Consider the following 24,428-nt stretch of genomic DNA (forward strand, 5'->3'; position numbering starts at 1 on the left):
AATTGTTCACTTATTTCTATTAATGTTGATGAATTAATGAATTTTTATTGTTGTATATGTTTATTGTTATTTGTGTATTTGAAATGTAGGGTTGAATATGCTCACTGGGCTTTAAAAAAAGTGTTACAGATTGCTTTGGAGACTTATGTAGTGTCTGGGATTCCAAGAACAACATGATGACGCCACAGTACACGAAAATTAGAGCATCATTTGAAACAAGTATACATGTCGTTGGACATGTCTTCAAAAAAACCTTATACAAGAGGCTTCTTCAAATGGTTTCAAGGTGTGTTTTAAATCAGATTGCTGCTGAATTTGAGCGTGTTCACTATGTTGGCAAGAATCCTTCCCCTTATGATTGTGTGATGAGAACCACACATGGTCTTCCTTGTACTTGTGAGCTATCCAAATATGTTGTTGGTTGCATCCCACTGGATTCAATCCATATGTTCTGGAGGAGACTCAATTTTTCAGACCAAGGGTTATCTGAGCCCGAGGTGAGCATCAAGGATATAATGGAAACTATATCCAAAAAATTTGAAGAACTTGATGTTTGTGGTAAGTTTACTCTGAAGACTAAGCTTTGGGAGATTGCATACCTTGATCAAAATTCGATGTGTCATCCTCCAGCAAAGATTAACACAAAAAGTGCACCAAAGAAATTGATGAACAGAAACTCAAGACAGTTAGTCAACCACACATAAATTATTCAGATCAATCTTTGTGCAACAAACAAATTGGTAGCCAAACTCACCTCTTTGATTTCTCCATATACATTAAATATACGGTGATGTTCATTATGCGAAACAGATGAATCATGCAAAAAGACCATAAGATTGCCCTGATTCATATCTTTCTTGGAAGGACTATCCTGATAAAATTTGTGCCAAAGCAAGGAGTCACTACCAAACTCAAATTTGCTTTTGCCATTAATTCTGTTGACAATCAACGCATCTTTGAGTTGCTTTTTGCTCTTTTACGGTTGCCATGAGTTGGAACGTTCCAACTTTGCATGTTGTAATGTCATAAGTTATTAGTTTAAGGTATTGATAACAAATTAACCTAAAAGCTTATGGTGTCAGATGCAAGGGTAGAAATGGTTTTCAAATTTCAACACACCTTATCATGCAAAAGCCTTTCGGGCTTGAAGAAAACAAAACACGAGCACTCAAACATGACAAGTCCAAGCTCTTCTAGTAATGATTGATTGGATAAATTGTTAAAATTGCCATAAGCGCTGCCAAGAGAAAGAGAAAACAGGAATAAATAGGTCTGAAACGGCCAACATTGTTTAAATTTCCAAAATACCCCTAATACCATGGTCAAAATCGAATATACATATATATATAATATGAAACGATCATTAGAAGAACAAATATCTTCAGATGAATACAACGATGAAGAAAAACTCTTGTAATCCATTGTCTCAGAAGGCATGATGAATCCCAGAATACGCAGGTATATATCCCAAAAAACGAAAATCTCCTGACTTTTTATATCTGTTGAACACAGCATAGCATGACAGTCAACTTAAAATTTAACATTTTACCTCCTTCCAAGTTCCACACGGGATGAAAAATATAAAACTTTATAAACTTAAAAACTCACAATTACCATAGATTATGAAAAATTAATAACCATTAAACTAAGACAAATATCTTGTACTACTACAGTGAGAGATGTGATCACAACCAAATTCTGTGTGACACTTACCAATTTCTGGGTAATACCTTATTAGCTACTTTCCATAAACAGAAAATTTGTGGTTATTTATCAACGTGTAGAGCTGACCACATAGTCCAACTTCATGTTAATAATTTCTCCTCAATGCACGTTTCAACCCCACAATCCCAAATTGACACACGGCATTAATTGCAAATCCACCAACATTCTGAACGATCAAGAGGATTTCAAACAACTTGAACATCTTAAAAATAAAAAATCACTTGAAGTGTTGAATGTTCTAAAACCATAAAAGTCAAAAATCCAAACTTGAGAACAGATACGAATTCACGCGAACACAAAAACCCACGATTGAAGAGTGAAAAGGCAGAGGTGGCTTAAGACCCAATCAATCCAAGCAAAAGCTTAAGTCACAAAAAAAAAATCCCAAAATTTGTTTTAGTACTGATATGCTTCAAAAAACATTTTATTGTAAAATTATATTTGAAAATAAATTTTAATTAAAATATTATAAATAATAGTTAATTTTTTAATTCATACTAATAATTAGAACAAAAACTCTTTATTAATATCATAAATTTACAAAGAAAAAAGAAATTGTATGATTAGATAAAAGGCTTTTCATTTAAGCCTTTAAGTCCTTGAGTCTTGAGCCGTTGCTCCTGAAAAGGGGTGACATAAAGGAAGACACCGACCTTGTGGGAAATGGAAGAGGAGATGGAAGGGGTGAGAATGAGTTAAATTGTATGAAAAGAGGTGAGAGAAAACGAATGTGTTGTGTGGCGTGCAAGATCCTCCATCCAAATCTTCTCACACCCTATTATCGTTCCCTGCATTGCACGTTACTAACTCCTCTCACCTTCACTTTTTCTTCTTTGTGAACTTCAACGGAATTTGGGAGGTCTCGCCGGAACTGTAAGTTTCCCAGTGAGCAGGGACGGAGAGATGGTTTTTTTTTTTGTTTCGTTTATAACGGCGTCAATACGGGTTCAAAGAGCAGCTGATTAACCATTATCCACACTTGTTCATTTATCCATGAGTACGGGTTGAATTACACTTTGATTATGGATGGATTTTTTTTAGATCTTTAATAAAAAAAATTAAGTGGGTTTTTTAAGTTTTTTTTTTTAATTTTTATGGTGTCATATACATAATTTTGTTTTAATAGTAAAAAAATTTAGAAAATTTCATATTGTTCACACTTTTATTTTTTTTATTTTCATTTAATTATGATGTTTTTATGTGTTAGAGAAATGTTATTTTTATTGTTAAAAAACAATTTATTATCGAAGATATAAATTTTATTTTTAAGAAACCTTGGTGGTCACATGAATTTATTTAGATGAAAAAAAAGGTACAATAAACAATAATCAATCTTTTCACTAACAAAATCCTTAAAAAAATCCAAATGAAGAAGTGTATTTAATTGAATTCTTTTATTATCTTTCTCTCCTATTATTATTTTTTCTTAGAACAAAGTGTAAAATAACAAGAATGTTAACCAATGTTATTTAATAAATAAGAAACAATATAATATTTAATAGTATCAATCTATTTTTATCATATTTTAAGAAAAAACTACTTGTTAATTAACCCCCTTAAGCATATTCAATAAAATGATCTTGATTTCTACATGGATAAAATACACAACGGAGCCCAATTTTTATTATGTACGTCAGGTGCAAAAGTTAATAGACATAAAAAAACACATTTTTGTTGTGTACTATGCTTATATCCCTTATACAAAACAAATAAGTTCTAATTTGTTCAATGAATATATGTTTTTTGTGTTTTAAGAATGACTAATCATATTATTTAATAGAGGTCTAAGTGGATGATCAATTCATGAACCTGTCCAATTCAATTAAATTAGATTTTTATGGATTATATTGAATTATTAGATTGATTTTAATTTAATAAAACCAATTATGCTTGGATTGAGTAATAGGTTTGGAGTTTTAAATTTAACTAAAACCCAACTCAATTGAATGTAACACGATTTTATGTTTTATGATTATAGTTGATTTAAGTATTTTAGTTTTATTTTGTATACTACTTTTAGAATTCTGGTTACCTCTAGTGTTTGGTGAATATTTACTCTAATCAAGATTTTTGTAACATATAATATTAAAGTTTACCTAGTTGTAGCCGTATATGATATCAAGTATCAATTCTTTGGGTTTGGAAATTTTCAGCTATAAGTATCAGTCAGCACTTTATAGATCAGAGGCTTGCACCTAGATGCTCTCAGTCATGGAACGGAAATGTTAGCCTATAAATGGGTAATGGTAAAATGAGTAAATTAACGAGAGAGTGGAGACCGGAGAGGGAGGTGTTGGATACTTGCCAAACCTTCCTCCACCATATGAAATTGCAATGCCCGGAAATACATTCTTCCCCGAACCGATTATGAATGGTACCAATAAAAGCGAGTATACTATTTCAAAAAGCAAATTATGATTTTGTTTTTTCTTTACAAGAATTACGAATACAAAGAGTAAGCCACATAAAATAAGTACCATAATCTGAATCAACAGAATCAATCATACACGACCACCAATTCTGGGTGTTTCATAATTGGGACAATCCTTGATGTAGAATATATACTCAGAGTTACAGAGTAAAATTCCTTTGCACACTGTCTGTAATTCTGGTAAATAGCGTAGTTGCAATTTGGTTAAATTGGGAAGTGCAATGTTGTCGGAACTATCTCCCGCAAATATCTCCTTTATTGATTCGCAGTCCTCTACCGATATAGACGCCAGGGTTTGAAGTTGTGGCACTAACCCTGGCGTCAGCAACTTCTCTATCTGATGGCATTTCTCGATACTCAATTCCTTGAGATGAGAAAACACCCCACTCCGAGATAAAGATTGTGTTAAACCAGCAACATCTTCCTTGCAGAGGACACTTAAACTACCCAAATTATCAAGTTTCAAAGATTTGAGGTTTTGGATATTAGTGCATAAGGAACAAGATACACAGAATAAACTCTTCAATTTTGTACAGTGTTTAATGTTAATGTCCTTTAAAGATAGAGGACCATTAGATGACAGAGGAGCACATAAGCATTCCCATTGATCATTGCCACTTACAAGTAATTCCGTAAGGTCTCTTGGCAGTAAATAGGGTAATTCATCGCAATCTCCAAAACATACCCTTCGACGCTTGAATTCAAGACAAAGATAAATAGGATTCTCAGAAAATCCAAGTGTGTAATCATCAAATTTTCCAAAATAGATAAAATAGGTTTGAGGTCCATAACCAGTGTCCTGAATTTCTTGCACATAACGGTTGTAGCAATCCTGATCGAGAAAGCTTACTGCAAAACATTCAAGCATAGTCATCCCTTTTACATCTTCTACTTTTATACCTGACGAACCCCGGAGATCCAGATATTGCATATTGCTCAAACCGGGCAGTGCGCATCCGGGTAACAATGATAAATACAAATCGCGGGAAAGATTAAGGCATTGCAACTTTTTTAGATTTTGCAAGCCTTCCGGTACCCTGAGGAGCGAATCACAACCTGAAATGTCCAATCTTGACAATGCTTGTAGATCTCCCAGTGGAGGTATATCTTTCAATTTTGAACATTGACGGAGCACTAAAGAAGTAAGAGACCTCAACTTAGACAGCGACTTTGGCAAAGATGTTAATCTAAGATTAAATGATAAATCAAGTTGTGTTAGAGCGTTCATGCGTCTGAAAAAACACTTGGGAATATGACTGATGGAATTACGAGATAAGATGAAGGTGGACAAGCGTGGACAATTAGGTGATGTGCCCTCTGCTATTTCTTCTATCTCATTACCCGCCAAAGAAACTGCCTCCAGATCAGCTGTCCATTCCCGCATCTGAGGCATCTTTCTCAATTTTTCATTACATTTTATCAAGTAAGTGTGATTGTCGTTCAAGATATGGCACGCCATCTTCCTCACCAGACCATTCATTCGTAACATCCAACAACCTAACAACAAAGAATGGTTAATGAGTTTATCCATTATGACACGTCCCTCATCAAATGTTTCCTCCAAACTCCTCTTTCCATCTAACAACCCACTCTCAACAAGCATCATAACCCATTCCTCTTTAAAAATATGATTAGGAAACAGTGCAGACTGTAAGAAACATTTTTGGATGTCCTTTTCAATTAAATTGTCATAGCTACGTTTTAGTACGCTTAAGACCTCTTCTCCCATTTCCAATCTGTCAAGTTTATTCAATGCATGTCTCCACCAATGGATCTCATTTTTCCCTTTCATGGTTCGAGCCATCACACTGATTCCAAGTGGTAAACCATCACATTTCATTACAACAGATCTTGCAATCTCTAGTACATGAGGGGGAAGTCTTGCAGGTGTTCCACGGTGTCCAAGTTTTAGCAAAAATAACTCCCAAGCTTCTTCTTCTAGTTCATCAAAGGGGAATATTGTTATTGTATTATTTGGTAGGCAATCCATCTGTAGCCACACATGTTTCAAACGAGTTGTGATAATCAATTTAATGCCATTCACTTTAAGAGGAATCCCCACCTTTTGCAGATCAATATATTCCCAAACATCATCCAAAATAAGCAGTGTTTTTTCTCTTTTCTCCAACTCTGACGTCAAAATTGTTGCTCTGGTCATCTCATCTCCGTAAAGCTTAACCTGCATTGTTTCTGCAATGTGATGTTGCAATTTGAAAATGGTGAAATCATGGGAAACAGTGACCCAGAAGACATCCTTGAAAGTCCCCTTTCTTTTAATCTCATTCTTGAAATGAGTTGCCATGAATGTTTTTCCAACTCCCCCCATTCCATCTATGCCAATAATGAAGACTTCCTCATCCTCCAGAAGATCCCACATCTTCTTCACATTTTCATCTCGCAACTCCCAAAGCTTCTCTATCAATAAATAAATAAACTTAGCATGCAATTCAGAAGGCTTGGGCAATTCATTAGTCGACCCAGACTGATGCAGTGAGTTTTTCACATCAATAACTCTTTTTTTCAGGTCCTTTAGTTTATCCGACCAATCGTCATCTTGTCTCTTGCGCTTAATGGCCTGGAACTCCCGCCACTGTAATTCTTTATCAAAGTAGTCTTCTTCCCTTGCTAGATCGGATAGCAAATTATTTATAGTCAAAGCATCATCGCCATTGCTACCTCCGTTCACAGCATGATCTTCTACATCACCTGTTTCATTGTTTTGGTTATGCTACATTCTTAAATTTTTTCTGTTGCTCCTTCACTGTAGAATAACACAACTCTCTCGTGTGTTTTAATAATGAGTCTTTAGACAGAAAATTCTATTTTTAAATTGATTTACAATATATTATATGTCAAAATAATTTATTTAGAAATATATTAAATTAAAAGAATTTCAAACTCACACATAACAAAAAGAATTATTTTACCCAAATAAAGAATATATTTAAAAACTGAAAGGAATTAATTTAACTGAAATAATTAATTTTTCATGTGTTTTAACTTTTTTCAATGAAGGTGGAATCTAAGTAAAAAAAAAAATGTAACCATTCATATATATATATATATGAAAGTGCTTTATAGCACCAATATATATTGGAATGTAATAAATTTACTTTTTCATGTCACGCTAACGGTAAGAAATAAAAATTGAACTTAGTTTAATATTCAAAGGAATGTTAAGCACTAACAACTTTTTTGTGTGAAATGATAAAACTGATTATTGAGAATTAAAAAAAAAATCTATGTGTTGTATCACCTAAATAAAAAAATAAAAGGCACATCCGTGTGAAGAAGGAAAATAGTATAATGGAATTGGTGAGGGTAAGATTTAAGAATATATTGGAATGGCAACTAGAATGCGTACCTCCTAATAAAGCAGCTGAGAATTGTGTATTGTTTTGAGGGTTAACTGAACCACCAACAATCATTTTACTGTCTCCTTCAGCCGCTTCAATGCAACAAAAGATATAGACAAAACAAAACATAGTCACCATCTTCAAACTTTAACCAAAATCAAGAAAAAATATGTCAAATAGTAACATACTAATACTATTAATACTAACTTAATATCTTAAAGATGATAGGGTACTTATAATAATGCTAACAATTAAGAAAAGTTTGATAGGGCAAATCTTTCTCTCTCACACACAAACTATAAAATTGAGGATTTTAAAATAAAAATCAAACTTTGTTATATCACCTAAGAAATAAAAAAACACAAGTGTAAAGAGCAGGAAATGAACACAACTAATTAATTGGTAAGTAAACAGATTCATACCTATTAATAGTTTCTGTATATGAGATCGTTTCAGAGAAGCATCTGGTGGAGGAACACTGAACTTGGTTGAACGGTTAAAGTTGATTGGAGCTTGTTCCAGAAAATGTTCCACATAGTGGAGCAAAAAGATGCCACAATCGTATGCATTTTGTTGCTGAGGCAGCTCAAGTGGCACGAATGGAAGATCTAAAAATTTAGGAGAAACATCATCCCTCACATTGTTGTGCCTCTCTTTCCATTCTTCACATAGATAACTTTGGAAAACATTCTGGAGATGTACATGAATTCCTTTTCGGGAATCCATGTGCAAGATGCAAGCTTCTTTGGGAGATCCCTTAGTTTCTTCATCTCTGTAGCATGTCATGACTTCAGCAGGGTGACAAATGACAATCAAACTCCAGTGAAGACTATAGTTTATGGGAATGAAGATATAATCCGTTTTAAAAAGGTTGACTTTTCTTCCCCAAGTGCTTACACGCTGAAATGCTGCTTTACCATCACAAGCAATTGATGTATCATTTCTGCTTAAACCAGCAAGCTTAGCAAAGAAAAAGCAATTGAAAAAGTGAAACCTGTCTTGTTTATCGCTTGGAAGTTTATTTTTCAAATAATTGATATAAAAGTCAATGATAGTATCATTAAGGCATTTCTCAGGCTGTAAAAGCTCAATATCGCTCTTTTTGATACAAACAGCATCAGGGTCCCCCTTTGGATACGCCTTTTTAAATGCAGCAGAATCATGCTCCACTATCTGGTCTCCCAAGTTAATTTCATCTTCTGAGGGATTGAAGTTGAAGTAGAAATCAAAGAAAATGTTAGACTTGATTTTTTTTTTTTTTTTTATGAGGGAAGAAAGAAATAAAATATAAGTAACTACTGTCTAACATAAGTAACACTGCACCTAAAGAATCTTGAATTTAGACATCTTGTTATAAAATTACTTTTAAATAAGTTAATATGAATGTTATTTTTTTAAAAAAATAAAATATGAATATTATATTAAACCTTAAAATAAACATACATTGGATAAATATGATAGACTTGACTATTATAAAACATAATTTACAAAATTTCACCTTTATTTCACGTTCTATAATTTTATTTTCATAAATTACATATATGTATTATATCATTAATATTGAGAAAAACAATAATTTATAATAAAAGAGTTTGTTAATTTATACATGCTTATTCTTAGTATTAATGCGTTAATATATAACTAGATATTACATTAAATATACTAACAGTGCAGTAAGCTAACACACTAATATAAAAAATAAGTATCCCTATATTAACACATTTATATATTATTTTGTCATATATATTTCGTATGAAGTTTTCACATAGTATATACAAAGATAGAATGTTCAGTTTGAGAATAACTTTAAAATCTTAACCTTTCATTTTTAGTGGCTCATATTTATTTAGTTAAAGAATCATGTGACACTGAAATAGGAATTAACCAGACAGACGCTTTGTTTTTCATTTCTCAGTTCGCAACAAGTAAAGAATACGAGACAAACACTGCAACCATATTTTTGCAGCTTCGTTATTATCTGTAAATTGGTTCCTCTTCAGGATTGACAACAACATTGTAATGTATTTCATAAGAGGGTAAGATAATTAAATTATATGAGGATAAAATAATTAAATTTAAATCATATAATAAGCACAAATGATAAAGATTTAATATATGAATTTTTTATATTAAATTTTAATCTTTCCATGCATAATTATATCGTTGGGACTTAATCTTTTATCTCCACATACACAATTAACTTATTATAACTAGTAATTCTGGAAACTCGGCTCATCAAGAACATACAACTATACAAGCAAGCACATATTGATACATATATACAGTTAACACAAAGTGCCATTATTATGCTTAATACATAATTACCTATGACAAAAGTATTAGCTATTAGGCATGCTTGTCGCCATACTTCATTAAAACTTCTTATTTAATATTAATTTTACCAATTATTTTTATTCTACACTTTTAATTTTAATTTTTCAATAAAATATTTGATCTTTTAAAAAATATATAATTTTAAAGTTAACTAAAAGAACTAAAAATAAGATTCTCCGAATTTATAAATATCATATAATCGGTTAAATGATTATGTGATAGACTAATAAAGTTTCATGTAAGTATTTAATAAATCTTAACTCACATTAGATACTAAAATTAAACATAAAAAAAATCCAAGACACATTATAGATAATAAAATCAAAATAACTATCTTACAAATATAAAAACATATTTAAGTTAATTTTTATGTATATGTAGATAAAGAACATTTTATCAAACTATTTTTAATTGAATAAACTAATAAAAAAACTTTTTCTACTTTTATCTCCAAACATAAGATTCTTTTGACTAAGATAAATGTTAACTAATATCCTTAGAATACTAATTAAAAAAATAAAAATAAAAGTTTTCTATTAAGATGTTTAAAAATACATTTTGTTGCAAATTTTAACATCCCACATATTGGTTAGATCGAACATAAAATATCTGGAGTACTAAAATTAAAAAAATGGTGATTTAAAAAGCAAGATTAAAATCACCTATGTTACATGTACTAAAATGTTATTTAAGTCAAAACAAAACTACGTAAGTTGTATTAGCTACATTAAAAAAATACCTACAAAAAAAAAAAATAAAGCAGGTGTGTAAAGAATGAAAAGAATATACTGGAATGGTACCTAGAATGCGTTCCTCCTAATAAAGTTGTTGATTGTACACTGTTTGTAGGGTTAATTGAACTATCAACAATCATGCACTGTTTTGAAGTTTATTTTGAAGGTGATCGTTTTCTTGTAATTATGTGGTAGTGGTACTTCTGATACCTCTTTTCATTACATGTATTACGTTTTTCTGTTAAAAAAATCCTTTTCAATCAAATGAAGTTATACTTTAGATAAAAATACAAAAATTAAATACTATATAAATAAAAATTTCATAAACTTAAACATTAAGAGTATGTTTGGAGGAGGAAATTTAAAATTCTAAGAATTTTAAATACTTCAATTAAAATTTTTTTATTTTTAAAATTTTATGTTTGGATAAAAAAATTAAAGTTAAGAATTTTCAACATTTTAAGGATGTCAGAAACTTTTAAGGTAAAAGCGGTGATAAAAGTTAATAAGGGAGTAAGCGAAGGTTTTAGAAGATTTTTTTATAATTTTTTTTTCAATTTATCATCTTTTGGAAGAAAATTGAAATTCTAAATCTTTAATTGTTTAAAATTCTATTTTAAAATTACAAAAATTTAAATTCTTCAGAAAAAAACATTCAAACAATAAATTCTAGATTACAAAAAATCAAATTCTCTAATAAATTACTTTTCTCATTAAAATTCTTTGTCCAAACATACTCTAAGATTTAAGATTATCCAACATTCAAGATGACAAAAGATATAAATAAAAAAATACAGTTACCATTTATAAACTTCAACCAAATCAAGAAAAAAATGTAAAATATTGAATATTTGAATTCAAAAAAATAGAAATTTATCTTTAAAGTTTGAGAAAGCATGATATAAAAGTAAAGGTGACAACTTTCATTGCTATCTCAAAAATGTTAAGCATATTACTTACCTTCATGGGCACCATATTTTGGGCATTTTGTAATATTGTTTCCTTTGCCAGTGATATGCTCTTCAATTCTTGTAGCACCTCCGGCAAATTCATGTTTACAATGGTTGCACTTCCACATATTTTTACCTTCTAATTTTTCAGCTTCACTCCAGTATTTACTTTTAGGCCGACCCCCCCTTTTTCTTCTACTACTACACGCCTCATCCATAGTTTATTTCCTAAACACACAAATAATCTTAACATGAGCCTATCTTTAAACTAGAAAATCTCAAGATAAACATTTGATAGTGTGAATCATGAACCATTCAATAGAAAACCAAAAAGAGATTACCGAATGATGGCTTGTAGTTGTGAAAACAGAAAGAAAGTTTTGGGAATAGATTTGAGAACCAGAAAGAAACAGAGAGATTAGGTCTGGAAGCTCAGCTATTGTCTTAATCTTATCTTTGGGGAATGGCTGGTGGCTGTTATACAGGCTGTTGCCGCACTGTACACGTTGTTTACAAATTACAAAGACTTTGACTTTGCAAGATATACACAATTTCAGAGTAAGGGAGGTGGGGTAGCTTAGTGTGGAATGGAGACCATTGAATTCAGTACTCGAACTTGCTCCCTCTCTTCCTCAACTTGGGGAATAGACGGTCAATTACATAAGATGCTCAAGGCTTAGTTATTGTTATTTTTTAATCACGTTGTTTTTACTCATAAAATTCAAATAAAAAATTTTACCTAAAGAAAATCAAGTCTAATATCATTTCAATCCTTACCCACCTGAATCAAATATTAAAAAACAAAGAAAAGGAAAAAAAAACTGGACACTGGTTTCCAATTTTGGTGTTAGAACACTAATCAGATTTGGCAAACAAAAATATTTATATCTATACTAAATTAAAGTGGAACTTGTTTGATGTTTTTTATTTTTTATTTTTTTAATCTTAATGTTCCTTTTAAACTAAAATGACCGTTTATAAACCTACTTCAATAGCATATCCCCCAACGGAATAATTTATTAACCAGTGAAAACAAAGCCACAAGAATACATACAAAGTCCAAAAACAGAGAAAGCAAAAATTATGAACATATCTAAGCCTTATAAATTAAATATAAACAAATGAATGCAACTAACTAAGAATATTATACAAAAAAAAATGTTATAAAATGCAATTCATGCGTGAATGGTATATTGTAAAACTATTCTAGAAGGCCACTTAATCCTCTGTACATTATTAATATAGTAGTCAATAATATTTCATTATTACTGGCTGACTTGGCTTTAATCAAGTTTTATCTTTTTAATTGATGGAATATTTCCTCCTCATGTCGTCAAACATAATATTTGTGTAGTAAAAAAAATTGTTATTTTTAGTGGAAGACAAAAAATTATGTCGTTCAGAATTTCTTTTACGCTCTCCAATTTTGAAAATTTTGGGGATGCAAAAAGCAAAAATTGGGGTACAAGTCAATGGCCACTCCATGTTGTGCACAGGTAAGGGAAAACCACTGCCTGTTACCTGTTCCGTTAAGATTATTCTTCTCATTCACTTTGTAATTTGGTATGTCTAACAAGCAATATTCTTCTGACCGAAATAATGTTAACATATCATTTAAATTTTATTGGATCAAACTTTTTATATTAAAAATAGTATGACGTAAATTAAGTTTAATTCGTATAAAATTTTTAGTATTGTTTTACATAAATTAATTTAAATTTAATTATTGTACAATTTTTTTTTCAAATATACTATTTTTTTTTTTTGTTTTTGTAAATTAGTAGTCTGTGTGGTAGTTTTACGTCTTCTCCTGTCTATTTTTTATTTTTAGTATTTACAAACGAAAATTTACCACTATGTGTGATATTATTTTTTCAAAAGAAATTATTATTATCACTGGGAAAAGAGAGGCATTTCATCTCTTTCTAAAAAAAATTAAATAATGAATAAAATAAAATAAAAAGTGACAGAATAAAAAATCTAATAATATAAAAGCAATGAGAAGTTATTGTAGATTCAACATTTATAAGTTTAAGAAGTTATTTAAGAATAAAATTATTCAATATAGTCTATGTCTTTTTTAATTTTTGAAAAATAAAAATAATATTGGATAGATTTTAGGATGCGAGTAAGGTGTGGGTTAGTTTAAGAGAATAGTTACAAGGATTATTTTTTTTTTTTGAAAAGGTAATTTTAGGAATAAAATGAAAAAAGTGAACACAAAAATATTTTACTTCCTTTGTTGATAATACAGATATAGATTATTATTATTCCTTTTTCTTAAAATATTTATTATTATTATTATTATTATATTTTTCTTTAATAAAAAAGTACAATATATGTTTTGGGAGACAGAATAATTGTTTGTGAAATATTAGAAAAATAAATTATATTACAAACAGTCAAAATTAATGAATTGAAAATGTAGAAGTATTATCAAAAGTAATATATTAAAATAAATTTCAAATCTAAAATTTTTTATATAATACGATTGCTAAGAAATAACTTTTTGTAGAAGATATAAATTTTATTTTTAAAAATTTTTCCCTATCACATAGATTTACTATAATGGGAAAGAAATTTCAATGAACAGTTTTTTTCACTTACAAAATCCTTTAAAAAACCCAATGGAGATGCATTAAGTGTATTTAATCGAATTCTTTTATTATCTTTCTTTTCTATTATTTTTTTCTTAGAACAAAGTGTAAAATAACAAAAATGTTAACCAATGTTATTTTAATAAATAAGAAACAATATAATATTTAATAGTATCAAATGTATTTTTTATCATATTTTTAAAAAATATTATTTATTTATTAACACCCTTAAGCATTCAATAAAATGATTTTTTGTTTCTGCATGGATAAAATACAGAACGGAGCCTAATTTTTATTATATATGTCGGGTGCAAAAGTTAATACACATAAAAATCGCATTGTTGTTGTGTACTATGTTTATACCCCTTACACAAAACAAACAAGTTGTACTTTGTTAAATGAAAATATGTTTTTTGTGTTTTAAGAATGATTAATCATACTATTTAATAGAGGTGTAAGTGGATGGAATCAATTTATGAATCCGTGTAATTCAATTCAATTAGATTTTTATAAATTAGATTGAATTATTAGATTGGTTTTAATTTAATAAAACTAATTATAATTAGATTGAGTGATAAGTTTGAAATTTTGAATTTAACCAAAACCCCTCAATTGAATGTAACACAATTTTATGTTTTATGATTATAGTTGATTTAAGTATTTTAGTTTTATTTTGTATACTACTTTTAGAATTCTGGTTACCTCTAGTGTTTGGTGAATATTTACTCTAATCAAGATTTTTGTAACATATAATATTAAAGTTTACCTAGTTGTAGCCGTATATGATATCAAGTATCAATTCTTTGGGTTTGGAAATTTTCAGCTATAAGTATCAGTCAGCACTTTATAGATCAGAGGCTTGCACCTAGATGCTCTCAGTCATGGAACGGAAATGTTAGCCTATAAATGGGTAATGGTAAAATGAGTAAATTAACGAGAGAGTGGAGACCGGAGAGGGAGGTGTTGGATACTTGCCAAACCTTCCTCCACCATATGAAATTGCAATGCCCGGAAATACATTCTTCCCCGAACCGATTATGAATGGTACCAATAAAAGCGAGTATACTATTTCAAAAAGCAAATTATGATTTTGTTTTTTCTTTACAAGAATTACGAATACAAAGAGTAAGCCACATAAAATAAGTACCATAATCTGAATCAACAGAATCAATCATACACGACCAATTCTGGGTTTTTCATAATTGGGACAATCGTTGATGTGCAATATATCCTCAGAGTTAATGAGTAAAATTCCTTTGCACACTGTCTTTAATTCTGGTAACATGTCCAGTTCCAAATTGGTTAACTTGGGAAGTGCAATGTTGTCGGAACTATCTCCTGCAAATATCTCCTTTATTGATTTGCAGTCCTGTACCGATATAGACTCCAGGTTTTGAAGTTGTGGCACTAACCCTGGCGTCAGCAACTTCTCTATCTGATGGCATCCATGGATACTCAATTCCTTGAGATGAGAAAACACCCCCCTCAGATATAAAAATTGTGTTAAATCAGCAACATCTTCCTTGCAGATGACACTTAAACTATCCAAATTATAAAGTTTCAAAGATTTGAGGTTTTGGATATTAGTGCATAAGGAACAAGATACACAGAATAAACTCTTCAATTTTGTGCAGTGTCCAATGGTAATGTCCTTTAAAGATAGAGAACCATTAGATGACAGAGCAGCACATAAGCATTTCCATTGATGATTGCCACTTACAAGTAATTCCGCAAGGTCTCTTGGCAGTAAATAGGGTAATTCATCACAATCTCCAAACCATACCCTTCGAAGCTTGAATTCAACATAAATAGAATCCTCACAAAAACCAGGCGTGGCAGTCTTAAATTTTCCAAAATAGATAATATAGGTTTGAGGTCCATAACCAGTGTCCTGAATTTCTTGCACATAACGGTTGTAGTTATCCTGATCGAGAAAGCTTCCTGCAAAACATTCAAGCTTAGTCATCCCTTTTACATCTTCTACTTTTATACCTGACCAACCACGGAGATCCAGATATTGCATATTCCTCAAACCGGGCAGTGCGCATCCGGGTAACAATGATAAATACAAATTGCGGGAAAGATTAAGGCATTGCAACTTTTTTAGATTTTGCAAGCCTTCCGGTACCCTGAGGAGCGAATCACAACCTGAAATGTCCAATCTGGACAATGCTTGTAGATCTCCCAGTGGAGGTATATATTCCAATTGATAACATTGACGGAGCACTAAAGAAGTAAGAGACCTCAACTTAGACAGCGACTTTGGCAAAGATGTTAACTCATCATTATATGATAAATCAAGTAGTGTTAGAGCATTCATGTGTCTGAAAAAACACTTGGGAATATGACTGATCAAATTATGAGATAAAATCAAGGTGGACAAGCGAGGACAATCAGGTGATGTGCCCTCTGCTATTTCTTCTATCTCATTACCCGCCAAAGAAACTGCCTCCAAATCAGCTGTCCATTCCCGCATCTGAGGTATCTTTCTCAATTTTTCATGACATTTTATCAAGTAAGTGTGATTCACGTTCAAGATATGGCACGCCATCTTCCTCACCAGACCATTCATTCGTAACCTCCAACCATCTAACAACAAAGAATGGTTAATGAGTTTATCCATTATGACACGTCCCTCATCAAATTTTTCCTCCAAACTCCTCTTTCCATTTAACAACCCACTCTCAACAACCATCATAACCCATTCCTCTTTCCAAATATCATTAGGAAACAGTGCAGACTGTAAGAAACATTTTTGGATGTCCTTTTCAATTAAATTGTCATAGCTACGTTTTAGTACGCTTAAGACCTCTTCTCCCATTTCCAATCTGTCAAGTTTATTCAATGCATGTCTCCACCAATGCAACTCATCTTTCCCTTTCATGGTTCGAGCCATCACACTGATTCCAAGTGGTAAACCTTCACATTTCATTACAACAGATCTTGCAATCTTTAGTACATGAGGGGGAAGTCTTGCAGGTGTTCCACGGTGTCCAAGTTTTAGCAAAAACAACTCCCAAGCTTCTTTTTCTTCAAAGGGGAATATTGTTATTATATTATTTGGTAGACAATCCATCTGTTGACACAAATGTCTTAAACGAGTTGTGATAATCAATTTAATGCCATTCACTTTAAGAGGAATCCCCACCTTTTGCAGATCAATATAATCCCAAACATCATCCAAAATAAGCAGTGTTTTTTCTCTTTTCTCCAACTCTGACGTCAAAATTGTTGCTCTAGTCATCTCGTCTCCGTAAAGCTTAACCTGTATTGTTTCTGCAATGTGATGTTGCAATTTGAAAGTGGTGAAATCATAGGAAACAGTGAGCCAGAAGACATCCTTGAAAGTCCCCTTTCTTTTAATCTCATTCTTGATATGAGTTGCCATGAATGTTTTTCCAACTCCCCCCATTCCATCTATGCCAATAATGAAGACTTCCTCATCCTCTAGAAAATCCCACATCTCCTTCACTTCTCCATCTCGCGACACCCATGGAATCTCTTTCAATAATTCATAAAACTCAAAATCCAATTCAGATGGCTTGGGCAATTCATTAGTCGACCCAAACTGATGCAGTAAGTTTTTCACATCAATGACTCTTTCTTTCAGGTCCTTTAGTTTATCAAACCAATCGTCATCTTGTCTCTTGCGCTTATTGCCCTGGAACTCCTGCCACTGTAAGCGTTTATCAAAATAGTCTTCTTCCCTTGCTAGATTGGATAGCAACTTATTTATAGTCAAAGCATCATCGCCATTGCTACCTCCGTTCACAACATGATCTTCTACATCACCTGTTTCATTGTTATGGTTATGCTACATTCTTAAATTTTTTTGTTGCTCCTTCACTGTAGAATAACACAACTCTCCCGTGTGTTTTAATAATGAGTCTTTAGGCAGAAAATTCTATTTTTAAATTGATTTACAATATATTAAGTCAAAATAATTTATTTAGAAATATATTAAATTAAAAGAATTTCAAACTCACACATAACAAAAAGAATTGTTTTACCCAAATAAAGAATATATTAAAAAACGGAAAGGAATTAATTTAACTGAAATAATTAATTTTTCATGTGTTTTAACTTTTTTCAATGAAGGTGGAATCTAAGTAAAAAAAAATGTAACCAATCATATATATATATATATATATGAAAGTGCTTTATAGCACCAATATATATTGGAATGTAATAAATTTACTTTTTCATGTCACGCTAACGGTAAGAAATAAAAATTGAATTTAGTTTGAATATTCAAAGGAATGTTAAGCACTAACAACTTTCTTGTGTGAAATGATAAAATTGATTATTGAGAATTAAAAAAAAAAAAATCTATGTGCTGTATCACCTAAATAAAATAATAAAAGACACATCCGTGTGAAGAAGAAAAAGAGCATAATGGAATTGGTGAGGGTAAGATTTAAGAAGATATTGGAATGGCAACTAGAATGCATACCTCCTAATAAAGCAGCTGACAATTGTGTATTGTTTTGAGGGTTAACTGAACCACCAACAATCATCTTATTGTCTCCTTCAGCCGCTTCAATGCAACAAAAGATATAGACAAAACAAAATATAGTCACCATCTTCAAACATCAACAAAAATCAAGAAAAAATATATCAAATAGTAACATACTAATATTGGAAAGATTCGAAGGATACACTTGAGGGGTACACATCTCCTTCACTTCTTCATCTGGCGACACCCAAAGATTCTCTTCCGAAAATTCATAAAACTCAAAATCCAAATCAGATGGCTTGGGATTCATTAGTCCCAGATTGATGCAATGAGTTTCTCACATGAATGGCTCTTTTTTTCGGGTCCTTTATTTTATCCAAGCAATCGTCATCTTGTGTCTTGCACTTATTGCCCTGGGACTCCCGACACGGTAAGCGTTTATCAAAGTAGTCTTCTTCCCTTGCAGGATTGGATAACAACTTATTTATAGTCAAAGCATCATCGCCATTGCTACCTCCGTTCACAGCATGATCTTCTACATCACCTGTTTCATTGTTTTGGTTATGCTACATTCTTAAATTTTTCTGTTGCTCCTTCACTTTAGAATAACACAACTCTCCCATGTGTTTTAATAATGACTCTTTAGACAGAAAATTCTTTTTTTAAATTGATTTACAATATATTACGTCAAAATAATTTATTTACAAATATATTAAATTAAAAGAATTCAAACTCACACATAACAAAAAGAATTATTTTACCCAAATAAAGAATATATTAAAAAACGGAAAGGAATTAATTTAACTGAAATAATTAATTTTTCATGTGTTTTAACTTTTTTCAATGAAGGTTGAATCTAAGTAAAAAAAAATGTAACCATTCATATATATATATATATATATATATATGAAAGTGCTTTATAGCACCAATATATATTGGAATGTAATAAGTTTACTTTTTCATGTCACGCTAACGATAAGAAATAAAAATTGAACTTAGTTTAATATTCAAAGGAATGTTAAGCACTAACAACTTTCTTGTGTGAAATCATAAAACTGATTATTGAGAATTAAAAAAAAATCTATGTGTTGGATCACCTAAATAAAAAAAATAAATGGCACATCCGTGTGAAGAAGGAAAAGAGCATAATGGAATTGGGGAGGGTAAGATTTAAGAAGATATTGGAATGACAACTAGAATGCGTACCTCCTAATAAAGCAGCTGACAATTGTGTATTGTTTTGAGGGTTAACTGAACCACCAACAATCATTTTATTGTCTCCTTCAGCCGCTTCAATGCCACAAAAGATATAGACAAAACAAAATATAGTCACCATCTTCAAACATCAACAAAAATAAAGAAAAAATATGTCAAATAATAACATACTAATATTGGGGAGATTCGAGGGATACACTTGAGGGGTACACATCTCCTTCACTTCTTCATCTGGCGACACCCAAGGATTCTCTTCCGAAAATTCATAAAACTCAAAATCCAAATCAAATGGCTTGGGCAATTCATTAGTCGACCTAGATTGATGCAATGAGTCTTCAATGCATCAAAAGATATAGACAAAACAAAATATAGTCACGATCTTCAAACTTCAACAAAAATAAAGAAAAAATATGTCAAATAGTAACATACTAATGTTGGGGAGATTCAAGGAACACCTAGTTCAGGGGTGTTACCACATAAGGAAACTTGACACCACACTCTAACCCAAAATCTTAAGGCTCAAATTTGTGGGTCTTCTCCTCACTTATATGGTGCTCAACCTTTCAACTTCTACCTGATGTGGGACTTCACCTCACACTTGTAACCCCTATTAATATTAACTTAATATCTTAAAGATGATAGGGTACTTATAATAATGCTAACAATTAAGTAAAGTTTGATAGGGCAAATCTTTCTCTCTCACACACAAACTATAAAATTGAGGATTTTAAAATAAAAATCAAACTTTGTTATATCACCTAAGAAATAAAAAAACACAAGTGTAAAGAGCAGGAAATGAACACAACTAATTAATTGGTAAGTAAACAGATTCATACCTATTAGTAGTTTCTGTATATGAGATCGTTTCAGAGAAGCATCTGGTGGAGGAACACTGAACTTGGTTGAACGGTTAAAGTTGATTGGAGCTTGTTCCAGAAAACGTTCCACATAGTGGAGCAAAAAGATGCCACAATCGTATGCATTTTGTTGCTGAGGCAGCTCAAGTGGCAGGAATGGAAGATCTAAAAATTTAGGAGAAACATCATCCCTCACATTGTTGTGCCTCTCTTTCCATTCTTCACATAGATAACTTTGGAAAACATTGTGGAGATCTTGATGAATTCCTTTTCGGGAATCCATGTGCAAGATGCAAGCTTCTTTGGGAGATCCCTTAGTTTCTTCATCTCTGTAGCATGTCATGACTTCAGCAGGGTGACAAATGACAATCAAACTCCAGTGAAGACTATAGTTTATGGGAATGAAGATATAATTCTTTTCAAAAAGGTTCACTTTTCTTGTCAATTTGCTTACACGCTGAAATGCTGCTTTACCATCAGAAGCAATTGATGGATTATCTGTGCTTAAATCAACAAGCTTAGGAAAGAAAAAGCAATTGAAAAAGTGAAACCTGTCCTGTTTATCAGTTGGGAGTTTATTTATCAAATACTTTATATAAAAGTCAATGATATTATCATTAAGGCATTTCTCAGGCTGTAAAAGCTCAATATCGCTCTTTCTGATACAAACAGCATCAGGGTCCCCCTTTGGATAAAAAAACGCCTTTTCAAATGCAGCAGAATCATGCTCCACTATCTGGTCTCCCAAGTTAAATTTATCTTCTGAGGGATTGAAGTTGAAGTAGAAATCAAAGAAAATGTTAGACTTGATTTTTTTTTTTTTTGAGGGAAGAAAGAAATAAAATATAAGTAACTACTGTCTAACATAAGTAACACTGCACCTAAAGAATCTTGAATTTAGACATCTTGTTATAAAATTACTTTTAAATAAGTTAATATTAATGTTATTTTTTTTTAAATAAAATATGAATATTATATTAAACCTTAAAATAAACATACATTGTATAAATATGATAGACTTGACTATTATAAAACATAATTTACAAATTTACACCTTTATTTCATGTTCTATAATTTTATTTTCATAAATTACATATATGTATTACATCATTATTATTGAGAAAAACAATAATTTATAATAAAAGAGTTTGTTAATTTATACATGCTTATTCTTAGTATTAATGCGTTAATATATAACTAGATATTACATTCGTTAATATATAACTAGATATTACATTAAATATACTAACAGTGCAGTAAGCTAACACACTAATATAAAAAATAAGTATCCCTATATTAACACATTTATATATTATTTTGTCACATATATTTCGTATGAAGTTTTCACATAGCATATACAAAGATAGAATGTTCAGTTTGAGTATAACTTTAAAATCTTAACCTTTCATTTTTACTGGCTCATATTTATTTAATTAAAGAATCACGTCACACTGAAATAGGAATTAACCAGACAGACGCTTTGTTTTTCATTTCTCAGTTCGCAACAAGTAAAGAATACGGGACAAACACTGCAACCATATTTTTGCAGCTTCCTTTGTATCTCTAAATTGGTTCCTCTTCAGGATTGACAACAACATTGTAACGTATTTCATAAGAGGGTAAGATAATTAAATTATATGAGGATAAAATAATTAAATTTAAATCATATAATAAGCACAAATGATAAAGATTTAATATATGAATTTTTTATATTAAATTTTAATCTTTCCATGCATAATTATATCGTTGGGACTTAATCTTTTATCTCGACATACACAATTAACTTATTATAACTAGTAAATTCTGGAAACTCGGCTCATCCTGAACATACAACTATACAAGCAAGCACATATTGATACATATATACAGTTAACACAAAGTGGCATCATTATGCTTAATACATAATTACCTATATACAAGCAAGCACATATTGATACATATATAAAAGTAAAGGTGACAACTTTCATTGCTATCTCAAAAATGTTAAGCATATTACTTACCTTCATGGGCACCATATTTTGGGCATTTTGTAATATTGTTTCCTTTGCCAGTGATATGCTCTTCAATTCTTGTAGCACCTCCAGCAAATTCATGTTTACAATGGTTGCACTTCCACATATTTTTACCTTCTAATTTTTCAGCTTCATTCCAGTATTTACTCTTAGGCCGACCCCCCCTTTTTCTTCTACTACTACACGCCTCATCCATGTTTTATTTTCTAAACACACAAATAATCTTAAAATGAGCCTATCTTTAAACTAGAAAATCTCATGATAAACATTTGATAGTGTGAATCATGAACCAAAATTCAATAGAAAACCAAAAAGAGATTACCGAATGATGGCTTGTAGTTGTGAAAACAGAAAGTTTTGGGAATAGATTTGAGAACTAGAAAGAACCAGAGAGATTAGGTCTGGAAGCTCAGCTATTGTCTTAATCTTATCTTTGGGGAATGGCTGGTGGCTGTTGTACAGGCTGTTGCCGCACTGTAACACACGTTGTTTACAAATTACAAAGACTTTGACTTTGCAAGATATACACAATTTCAGAGTAAGGGAGGTGGGGTAGCTTAGTGTGGAATGGAGACCATTGAATTCAGTACTCGAACTTGCTCCCTCTCTTCCTCAACTTGGGGAATAGACGGTCAATTACATAAGATGCTCAAGGCTTAGTTATTGTTATTTTTTAATCACGTTGTTTTTACTCATAAAATTCAAATAAAAAATTTTACCTAAAGAAAATCAAGTCTAATATCATTTCAATCCTTACCCACCTGAATCAAATATTAAAAAACAAAGAAAAGGAAAAAAAAACTGGACACTGGTTTCCAATTTTGGTGTTAGAACACTAATCAGATTTGGCAAACAAAAATATTTATATCTATACTAAATTAAAGTGGAACTTGTTTGATGTTTTTTATTTTTTATTTTTTTAATCTTAATGTTCCTTTTAAACTAAAATGACCGTTTATAAACCTACTTCAATAGCATATCCCCCAACGGAATAATTTATTAACCAGTGAAAACAAAGCCACAAGAATACATACAAAGTCCAAAAACAGAGAAAGCAAAAATTATGAACATATCTAAGCCTTATAAATTAAATATAAACAAATGAATGCAACTAACTAAGAATATTATACAAAAAAAAATGTTATAAAATGCAATTCATGCGTGAATGGTATATTGTAAAACTATTCTAGAAGGCCACTTAATCCTCTGTACATTATTAATATAGTAGTCAATAATATTTCATTATTACTGGCTGACTTGGCTTTAATCAAGTTTTATCTTTTTAATTGATGGAATATTTCCTCCTCATGTCGTCAAACATAATATTTGTGTAGTAAAAAAAATTGTTATTTTTAGTGGAAGACAAAAAATTATGTCGTTCAGAATTTCTTTTACGCTCTCCAATTTTGAAAATTTTGGGGATGCAAAAAGCAAAAATTGGGGTACAAGTCAATGGCCACTCCATGTTGTGCACAGGTAAGGGAAAACCACTGCCTGTTACCTGTTCCGTTAAGATTATTCTTCTCATTCACTTTGTAATTTGGTATGTCTAACAAGCAATATTCTTCTGACCGAAATAATGTTAACATATCATTTAAATTTTATTGGATCAAACTTTTTATATTAAAAATAGTATGACGTAAATTAAGTTTAATTCGTATAGAATTTTTAGTATTGTTTTACATAAATTAAAAAAAATTAATTTAAATTTAATTATTGTACAATTTTTTTTTCAGATATACCATTTTTTTTTGTTTTTGT

General features: G+C 30.9%; 2 protein-coding genes across 4 annotated transcripts; both read right to left on the reverse strand.

Annotated features, from left to right (window-relative positions):
- Positions 1-3,977: 3,977 nt before the first annotated feature.
- Positions 3,978-11,976, reverse strand: LOC114394588 (probable disease resistance protein At4g27220). Its single transcript, XM_028356213.1, has 5 exons — positions 11,872-11,976; positions 11,541-11,758; positions 7,935-8,711; positions 7,521-7,604; positions 3,978-6,862 (listed from the first exon to the last, which is right to left on the reverse strand). Exons 2-5 carry the CDS (start codon positions 11,746-11,748, stop codon positions 4,227-4,229), a joined length of 3,705 nt encoding a protein of 1,234 aa, XP_028212014.1. The 5' UTR covers positions 11,749-11,758; positions 11,872-11,976; the 3' UTR covers positions 3,978-4,226.
- Positions 11,977-15,049: 3,073 nt separating this feature from the next.
- On the reverse strand, positions 15,050-23,203 carry LOC114394584 (probable disease resistance protein At4g27220). 3 transcript variants are annotated; one of them, XM_028356204.1, is made up of 6 exons: positions 22,990-23,202; positions 22,656-22,873; positions 20,635-21,417; positions 19,970-20,131; positions 19,790-19,873; positions 15,050-17,919 (listed from the first exon to the last, which is right to left on the reverse strand). In XM_028356204.1, exons 2-6 carry the CDS (start codon positions 22,861-22,863, stop codon positions 15,299-15,301), a joined length of 3,858 nt encoding a protein of 1,285 aa, XP_028212005.1. In that variant the 5' UTR covers positions 22,864-22,873; positions 22,990-23,202; the 3' UTR covers positions 15,050-15,298. The 3 variants fall into 3 exon arrangements, with proteins under 3 accessions (XP_028212005.1, XP_028212006.1, XP_028212007.1); XM_028356205.1 differs by having other exon boundaries at positions 22,656-23,203; XM_028356206.1 differs by lacking the exon at positions 19,970-20,131 and having other exon boundaries at positions 22,990-23,196.
- Positions 23,204-24,428: the final 1,225 nt, after the last annotated feature.

This window comes from Glycine soja, chromosome 18 (assembly GCF_004193775.1).
Source record: "Glycine soja cultivar W05 chromosome 18, ASM419377v2, whole genome shotgun sequence".
Lineage (NCBI taxonomy): Eukaryota > Viridiplantae > Streptophyta > Magnoliopsida > Fabales > Fabaceae > Glycine > Glycine soja.